The 9,211-nt window shown below is 36.4% G+C and overlaps 1 protein-coding gene across 1 annotated transcript; it reads left to right on the top strand.

Annotated features, from left to right (window-relative positions):
• Positions 1 to 4,669: 4,669 nt before the first annotated feature.
• On the top strand, positions 4,670 to 6,713 carry LOC119983924 (gibberellin 20 oxidase 1-like). The gene is made up of 3 exons (XM_038827662.1): positions 4,670 to 5,676; positions 5,773 to 6,094; positions 6,184 to 6,713. The coding sequence occupies exons 1-3, from the start codon at positions 5,123 to 5,125 to the stop codon at positions 6,445 to 6,447; spliced, it is 1,140 nt and encodes a 379-aa protein (XP_038683590.1). The 5' UTR covers positions 4,670 to 5,122; the 3' UTR covers positions 6,448 to 6,713.
• Positions 6,714 to 9,211: the final 2,498 nt, after the last annotated feature.

Here is a 9,211-nt window from a genome sequence, read left to right as displayed (position 1 = left end):
ACTGTGCGTTGTGGTCCAAGTAGATAGTCAGTTTAGAATGTTAAAGAAACTAGCAAGCTAGAAAAAGATCTCCACGATACCTCAATCTCACATGGATTATGTTGCAGATGGTACGGCATGGCCAGAATTAACCTTGTGAGGGATCATCTGGAGGAAACACTGAGAATCACAGTGGGCCAAAGCTGCCAATATTATCAGTGATCAGTGCGTTTCTGTCTCCGTATGTTTTACTGTGTTGGAAACTCTGGTCATGTTACATGATTCATTCGCTTTCCTTTGAATTATTGATTTGCATTCGCATTGCACTTATTACAAAACCTGACTGTGATGTGTCCCCTTTTTCTTTTTCCTGATCAAGTTTACAGAAGTTGCAACTGCATGAGGACTCGTTTGACCCGCTTTTTAAAAGTATATGGTCTTAATGGATCCTTGGATAAATGAGGTACAAGTTCTTTTTTTTTCTTAAAATTACATACTAAAATTAAAAAAGAAAATTCCATGTCAGATATTTCACGACACTCTTTTGCCACATTAGCTAGGTTTAATGGAAATCTGAGAGCTTTTTTCGTATATAGCATACCTATACAAATTAATTAGGCATCTAACATCCGGTTTCAATTTTTTAGATAAATAGCACCATGTCGTTAGTGTGAATAGCGGCAATGAATGCCGCTAATGGCAAATTAAAAGTGCTTGTTTAGCTCGAAACCGGATGTTACGGAGAACAAGACACAAATTAAAAGTACCTGTTTAGCTCGAAATATTATACATGGACTGGACTCGCTTTTAACTTTATTTTACAAGGACTTTTCTGAACTTATCCTCTCTCTTTTTTTTTTACTTGGAAGTTAATTGCTTAGTGGTTTACATTGCATGCAAGTAAATAGGACAAGAGCACATGCTATTTTGAAGTAAATGAAGAATTGATGCGAGTTAGTTCTCCTACACACACTACCATCCTGAGTTCCACCGAGGGGACTATCTACATGGTTTGTTGCTTTATTGACTGATTTTGCTCACGAATCTTCACACATAAAAGCAAAGCTGAGAGAATGATTTGCCGCAATCATTTACTGAGCCTCTCTTCTCATGTCATCTTAGGGAGTAAAAGATGAAGATAAAAACTTTTAGGGGGTAAAGAGACGAAACTTTTAGGGGGTAAAGAGACGAAGAGAAAAACAAACCGGTGAATAGAGATAGAAAGGAGGACAAACAATGAAAAACACACAATTTCCAATGCCACTACTTTTTGTTCTTTCTTTTGTATGATATAGCGTACGTAGCGTCTATCACTCACTGATAGTACGATGTATGTCTGATCACTATATCTCTCTGAAAATTTTAGATATATGGGCAAAAGCCATATACGAACAGTTAACAAGTCGAGGTTTTAATCTGGTTGCCATTTTTACTAACCCAATTTCTCTGTCACTATATTAGAACAAAAATGTCTCAGGTCGTTTGGAGAGTATTAAGTGATGTACTTTATAAGTAAACTCCTCAACATTTGACGGCCTTTTTAATGAGGAAAAAATTGTGCGGGTCTTAATCCAAAAGGAAATAATATCTTAAGTGGTTTGGACCAAACTTCTATCTTTCCTCATTCTCCTCATTCTTCTGCTTCTCTCTATTTTCTATCTTTCATCATCTTAAAATTTTCAAATTATAAGAATTTCTCTCAAATCTAGAAGCATAATCAATTGATTTTCCTCCTCCTTTTTTATGGCGAAGAACCATGTACTTTTGTTCTATGTAAATCCTGGATTACTTTTTGTTGGGTGACGGACAATCCACCCAAGAGTCGCCCCACTCCAGGACTCGCCCCTGTGTGATAAACTCTGAAAATAACAGTACATCCTAATACATGTCACAATTTAGTTATGAATATGATCCCGAGTACGTATGCATAATCTACACATACCAAGATCCACCACGCCACCCAAACTACTCTACGGGGACAAATATCTATTTGTCACCAATAATGTCTAAATCTAGAAGCACGACCCCAGGTCGGATACTTGCTAATTGCGATTGTTAACGAGCCCAACTTCTAAAGAAACCAAATTACCCGTGGACCCATTAGCAAATGATGGTACGTATGGGGCGAAAAGCAAAGCAATGTTTGGTGTGGTATGAAAAGGAGATTGAACTATACTGTCTCCAACATGCATGCTCACTTTCCATTTATAGATGGAGAAGCTCCAAATAATTCTAAGCTTTTTGGGAAATTTGTCAAAAGCTCTTCTATTTTAGATGCAATTGTGTCAAATCCACCATTATGCTAGTCGCCTTTCAAAACACTAAACACTGCTAGTGTCGTCACATATTCACCATAACCGTCCATATTAGAACTTCAATGTAATTAACAACAGGTCAAAGTATGACACTGTAAGAATTGATTATTTAATTAATACCTGGCAATAATAGGAAAAAAAAGAGTTTATTTTCATGAGTTTATGAGTCTAACTAACTAATCAATTTCTTTGGAAACAACGGATTGCCTTCATCGGGAGTAAAAAGGAAGAATTAGGACTTTTTTTTTACTAACCTATCCAAGACAGAGTCACCTTGAATCTTGTCTTAGATGATAAACACTAAGCACGTGAGTCCTCATACTGCCTCACACGTATTAGGCAATTACAAGGTTTTCGGATCATTGGGTGACTCCAAAGAAATATGTTGGATGTTGGAGTTGAACCCACCCAAGGTTATTAAAATTGGAACTTACTCTTAGTGGAGTTCAAACTCACAACCTCTCAGTTATAACCAACTAAGCTATGATACCTTTTTTGTTTAAAGGACTACATGAATTGAATATGAGATTCTATAAAAATGCTCTTGCATATTATAATGTATATATGTATTGAAGGTGTATATATATATAACACAGATATATATATATATGTGTGTGTATTTCGAATATTTAATTTACTAAAATTGATTGTAATAATCAACAAAAATAATTTATCAAATGTGCATAAAAAAATAAGTAAACATATTGAATTTATTAAACTTAGTTGTAATATATATGATTCTATTAAGACATTTCTTTGAACACCTTGTAGCTACATTTTACACTATATCTGACTTTCCTCCAACGACCAATAGTAAAATTTGTATTAGTACATTTGTTCAAACATTTCTTTATTATTAGGGGTAATATATAGTATGAAAATTTTCTAATTATTATTTTTATGAAATAAGTATAACCGGGTTCGAATCCGATTCGAACCCCGGTTGACCTTGAACCGAAAAAATTCTTAGTTCGATGAGCAGTCCGATTTTCAAAACCTTGGTTGAACCTACTACATCTTGTCTTTTGGGCCTTGGCAACATAATTGAAGCTAGTGTTTATATGTGCATATCATATCATTCCAATCATACTGTGTTAGCTTTAGGTTTTCAAAAATAACTCCCACTTAAGACAATTTGAAGCGGTTGATTTTTGTAACGTGGTCACGGTTCAAGTTCTAATGAACGGCTAATGATAGGTGCCCTGTATTTGGTTCTGGCTTGCAAATGACGAAATAAGGAGGCTATTTTTAGGTTGTGGGCGCAACTTTTTCTCCGAGCTCATTTCCTAGGTACTACAGAGAGTCGGCATTTCCTGACAAGAAGGAAGATAAAATTCAAGTGAAAATGTGGCCTGATAATCCAAGCCTTCTGGAGTCTCAGTATTTTCACACAAAACAGAGTCTTGTTGGTTAATTCCCACCTACCTTGCTCTTCTGAAATCACATAAATATCTGTACATTTACAAAATATAATCTAACCACCTGGCTTGGACGTATGCTGCTGCTGATTTCCCAGGAAATCTGCACCGAAATTATGAATTAAAATTCCATAACTTCCTAGCTCGCAATGCATACACAGGGATGGGTAACTTAAATCATCCCGTCCCTCCTTTCTGCCCGAAATTTCACTCCATATTCAACCCGTGAGTTCTCAGAGACATATCATCGAACAGGTAATGCGCCAAGTAAATGGTGGCTTTAAAGTCGACCTATGTCATGAGAATTTGCCGTTTTCATGACATGAAAGTCCCATCTCTTTGGTTAGCTCTTGCTGATTCCAACAGAAACATTATTTGTCTCTTCCTTGTAGATATTTTCAATCATACTCTGGTTAGCCATACTTGACACAGAGACCACTCAATACAGCTACTTTTGTCACAGTACCTACCTCCTCTGTTGCATTTCAATGTTACAACTTCCTTTTTCTTGCCCCACTCTTTTCTCCTTTGATAATAGTAATTGGAGATATTAATTGTTGGGGGAAATAATTTCTTCTATTGAGGAGTTGCCTTTGTGCTAAATATCCTTGCAAATTGCATTAGCTTCCAAAATGTTGTTCCCCTAATTGAAGCACATAGTGCGTTCTCAGGTGGGCTATTATCCTTTTTGGCACAGAACAACAAGTTATGGGTCTAAGAGAATAGGCAAACACAAGTAACTCTCCAACAGAAGACAATCACAAGTGGGTTGATAAAGATTCTAAGGAACTTAAATCAGAAAACAACAATGGGTTTGAAGATAATCTTGCGCAGCAAAACTGCTGTATTCCATTATATATTCTAGACGGAAGCTTTCCAATATGGCACCAATAATGACTGATTATAACTTCATATATAAGTCAAAAGCACAGCGCACAAAATTCCCACCACCACACCATTCCTTAGATGGTTAGGAGAGGAAATATAATTTGAGATTTGACTCATGTAACAAGTGATCATTAGAGTTGGTACTTGAGCTGAGTTTCCATATTAGATTTATCTCTGTATTGTCCAGAAAACGCCAATTTCTATTGGGAAACGCTTTCCTGGCAGCCTATAAAAGGGACAACAATGGTTAACCTTGGACTACAAGCCAAATTTCTCATCTGAACACAACTCCCGAAATGCAATTAATTTCATCTTGAAGCCCCTTCCTTGCAAACAATAATTTATAGCAGACAGAGAGAGCTATAAGATTCCAATTTTCCTTCACGGATCTTCCCAAGCAGAGCGGTCTTGGCTTTTCTTTTATCGCACCTCTCAGACTTATATTCCACTCCCTCCTCTTCCCTTCACATAATTATCCGTCAAATCCTCTCTCAGACAATATATCAAACACCTTGTAATGCAATGGCAATTCACTGCGTCACAAGCCCTCCATCCATGCCTCATCACAACACAAAAGAAGAATGCAAAGACGATCAGAAACCACTAGTTTTCGATGCCAAAGTACTTCGGCACCAAACAAACATTCCCCAAGAGTTCATATGGCCTGAAGATGAAAAGCCTTGCAATGCACCAGAACTTCAAGTTCCTCTGGTAGACTTGAGTGGTTTCCTCTCTGGTGACTCTGCTTCAACAATGGAAGCTTCAAGGCTCATCGGCGAGGCTTGTGAGAAGCATGGTTTCTTTCTTGTTGTGAACCATGGAGTCAATAAGACGCTGATTAATGATGCTCACAACTACATGGACTACTTCTTTGAATTGCCTCTTGTAGAAAAACAAAGGGCTCAAAGAAAACTCGGAGAACACTGCGGCTACGCCAGTAGCTTCACTGGCAGGTTTTCTTCTAAGCTTCCATGGAAAGAAACACTTTCTTTTCGCTATTCAGCAGAGGAAAGCGAAGCGAATATCGTCCAAGACTACTTTGTCAATAAATTGGGTGGAGACTTCGCGCAATTGGGGTACTAAATTTATTAACAAATAAGCATTCCCATTTCATTAACTTTTATGCATATTATGTATACTGATTGGAGTTTGTTGTTTTTAAATGTAATCAGAAAAGTTTACCAGGACTACTGTGAGGCCATGAGCACTCTGTCTTTAGGGATCATGGAGCTACTAGGAATCAGCCTCGGCGTGAGCAGAGCATTCTTCAAGGAGTTTTTCCAAGATAACGATTCGATAACAAGGCTGAATTACTATCCACCATGCCAAAATCCAGACCTGACTTTAGGGACTGGTCATCATTGCGATCCAACTTCTTTAACCATTCTTCACCAAGACCAAGTGGGTGGCCTTCAAGTGTTTGTGGACAATGAATGGCGTTCGATTAGCCCGAATCTCAATGCGTTTGTCGTTAACATTGGCGACACTTTCATGGTAATTAATCCACCATTTTTAGGTTGAGTCTACGATATGGGTTTCGGATTAGTGCTAACAGTGTGGCGTTTTTTTTTCTTTCATTACAGGCTCTTTCAAATGGGAGATATAAGAGTTGCTTGCACAGAGCAGTTGTGAACAGCCAAATTAGACGAAAATCGCTAGCTTTCTTTCTGTGTCCGAGGGGGGATAAGGTTGTAACCCCACCAAAAGAACTGATGGACACATATAATCCAAGGCTGTATCCGGATTTTACATGGCTAATGCTGCTTGAATTTACACAAAAGCACTACAGAGCTGACGTGAAGACACTTGAAGCCTTTACAAACTGGGTTCTACAGAGAAGCAGCTGAACTGAACATCAGTTTCTTCAACTTCATGTCAACGGAACATCATGTGAAAGTGATCATAAATGGAAACGCGAGACAACACAAGAAGGAAGAGAAACCCCAGTGAAGAGCTGGATCAGCTAAAATTTTGTATTGTCTTTGATGATTCAGAGAAGGAAAAAAAAAAAGAGTTAGCAACAGCATCGCCTTTAATTAGTTATTAATGTAAATTATATAGAACTTCAAAAATTAAGTTCAATGTGGAATAAATTAACTACTTTCATTTTTAATTTGCTTAGTTAATTAAAGAAAACATCAAACTTAATACACAACATCCCAAGCACGATTACAGAGTCGATGAAGATTTTCAATGGTATTTGTTACTCCATTTCAGTTCAAACATCTAAAACTAAAGGGGTTAGCTTGCTAGTAAGTTGTAGGATAAATTTTTTTTAATGATTAGATATACTCAGTCCAACGGTCACTTTGTGATTCTTGAGTCATTTTTAAATCTAGGATGGTCACTCCAGCATACCTCCAATTTTGTAGGAAAAAATTCTTTACCGTAAAATATATATTAGACTAGAAACATATTCAAATTGTAAGAATTAGAGTTCACGATGTTGGTATAGGAGTGAACATGCAAAGCCAAGTAGCTAACTTTGACACAAGATCTAATGCTCTCAAGATAACCTAAATTATCAAAGACTATATAGGCTGGCAAGTAAAAAAACATGATAATGATGTCACTGTTACTGGTGCCTTCGTCAGTGGTCGCATGCATCGACCAATACTTCCTTCTCTTTGCTTGAAAATCTTGGACCCACACAACGCACCTGCAAATAAGTCCAAAATAAGGGTGTGGCCCATCGCAATTCAATGATTCAGATGAATAGGTTTTGTTTATATACAATAGGATAGAATAGAATTTATTCAAGCTATAGATTGACAGACCTCTCTTTGTACTGTTTTGTAGTGCAATTTTTTATTGGTATCTAAAGATTTGGCAGGTAGTGACTATATCTATCTATGTAATATATATATATATATATATTAAAATGTATATAGAATAGAAAGGACTGCTTGCGACATTTGTCGTGGTATTTGTCGTTAACTGCTGCAACATTCTTCTGTTGATATTATAATACACAACATTTTTGTCTTGTTACTCTTGAAAACGAGAGGGGCTTCTGTGATTCCCCATGTAATTAAAATATATTTTCATAAGCTTCATCATTAACTTAACTATTCTAATTAATCATGATTAATGAATTAATTGAGAGCTACTTAATTAATCAAGTCTACAGAAGACATTAAACAAGCAGATCGTACAACCAAAATTTCAAAAACAGTCCAATGGTACGTGCCTAACCAGAGGTATCCCATGCAAATTAACTGCTTATTAGGTTTAGGGTTTATATAAGTATGATTAAGATTTAGGGGTTTTCTGCACCAAGTTGGCTTTGCCACCTCTCCATGCGTTGTCGTTAGTAATGAATTTATTAAATGTTGAAACCAACGAAACATAGAGTAATAGAAAACATTGGAATTTGTGGTCAATTTTTAGGATATGTCCAAAAATATGGTGGGATTTGAATTCGGACCACTTTATAATAATTAATGAGGCAAAGGTCGACCTAATCAAACTACTGAAGAGTCACTGATCCCTTAATTTTGGCATGCTATATATACTTCTGCTAGGAAGATATATATATATATAGTAAATCATTGTAAAATTTGCAAAAGTGATGAATCTGGATGTGATTTAGCTTGTGATAGCCTAACTGATTATTTAGGGTGTAAAGAATCTCGTCCGAGATCAGAAGTTCGATTCTAAATTAGCGTAGTTATTTTTAAGTAATTTACGTTGTATCTTGGCCCAACTAAACTATCAAACGAATTTGTGCATATCTAGCCCAACCCAAATTTAAACTTAGTGGGCTGTCCAAAAAGGAGACGCATGTTGAATTGTTATCGGTTTTAAAAAGAGAGTGATTTACACAAAAATAAATTATAAAGACAAGCAAGTTATAAAGCTAAAATTTATATTAATTTTGTACGCAGTCGCCACAAGCAAGGACAAGCAAAGTCCCATCCCCGTACTCGCTTCCAAAAGGCCCGCATCACGTGGAAACATTTGTTGTTTGTTATGGCATATACATTACACATCTTTCATTTGCACAACCAGGCACAACTATTCTCCACATAAAACGACACTTCTTAGGATTTGTTTCATGATACCACCAGCTGCATGCCCTCCGGCCTCTTCTTTCTCTTCCATCTGTAGATTCTTGTCTCCTTCCTTGCATCTCTACTAACCATGAAACATCCTTGTTCATGCCATGTTCCTTAGGATATTCATTAATCATGCCTTCCATCTGTAGTTTTGTATGTATTACCCAGCTAGCTTGCTAGCTTTGTTTGATTAGTGGGTATATGTAATACTCTTCAAGGATTGGACAATTTATATATGGATCAACCTCAATTCTCAATGATAAGCTTCATGTGCTCATGGAGGAATAATGCATACTAATTAAAAACATTATTTCCTCTAACCATCCTAATTAAGTAGGAATAGATACTATCATAATAGATACATTTTGATATGTTGGGCCTCACGGCATTTTAAAAATAGAAAATGACATATTAATACCACTTTCAAAATTGTTGGACATCTAGGTCCACTCCAAAAAACTTTATCCCTCATAAGTCCATTTTTATTTTTTATAATATTTAAATCATTTAAATTTTATCTTATTCCTTTTTTGCCTTTTTTCAAAGAGGATTA

This window comes from Tripterygium wilfordii, chromosome 18 (assembly GCF_013401445.1).
Source record: "Tripterygium wilfordii isolate XIE 37 chromosome 18, ASM1340144v1, whole genome shotgun sequence".
Classification (NCBI taxonomy): Eukaryota; Viridiplantae; Streptophyta; class Magnoliopsida; order Celastrales; family Celastraceae; genus Tripterygium; species Tripterygium wilfordii.
Note: the sequence above shows the minus strand (reverse complement) of the source record. Positions and strands in the feature narration are given on the sequence as shown.

Excerpts from the sequence above, each read along its gene's own strand:
- LOC119983924 (XM_038827662.1), top strand. The coding sequence starts at position 5,123 with ATGGCAATTCACTGCGTCACAAGCCCTCCATCCATGCCTCATCACAAC. Across the intron at positions 5,677-5,772 it reads GGAGACTTCGCGCAATTGGG|AAAAGTTTACCAGGACTACT; the intron begins GTACTAAATTTA and ends AAATGTAATCAG. Across the intron at positions 6,095-6,183 it reads ACATTGGCGACACTTTCATG|GCTCTTTCAAATGGGAGATA; the intron begins GTAATTAATCCA and ends CTTTCATTACAG.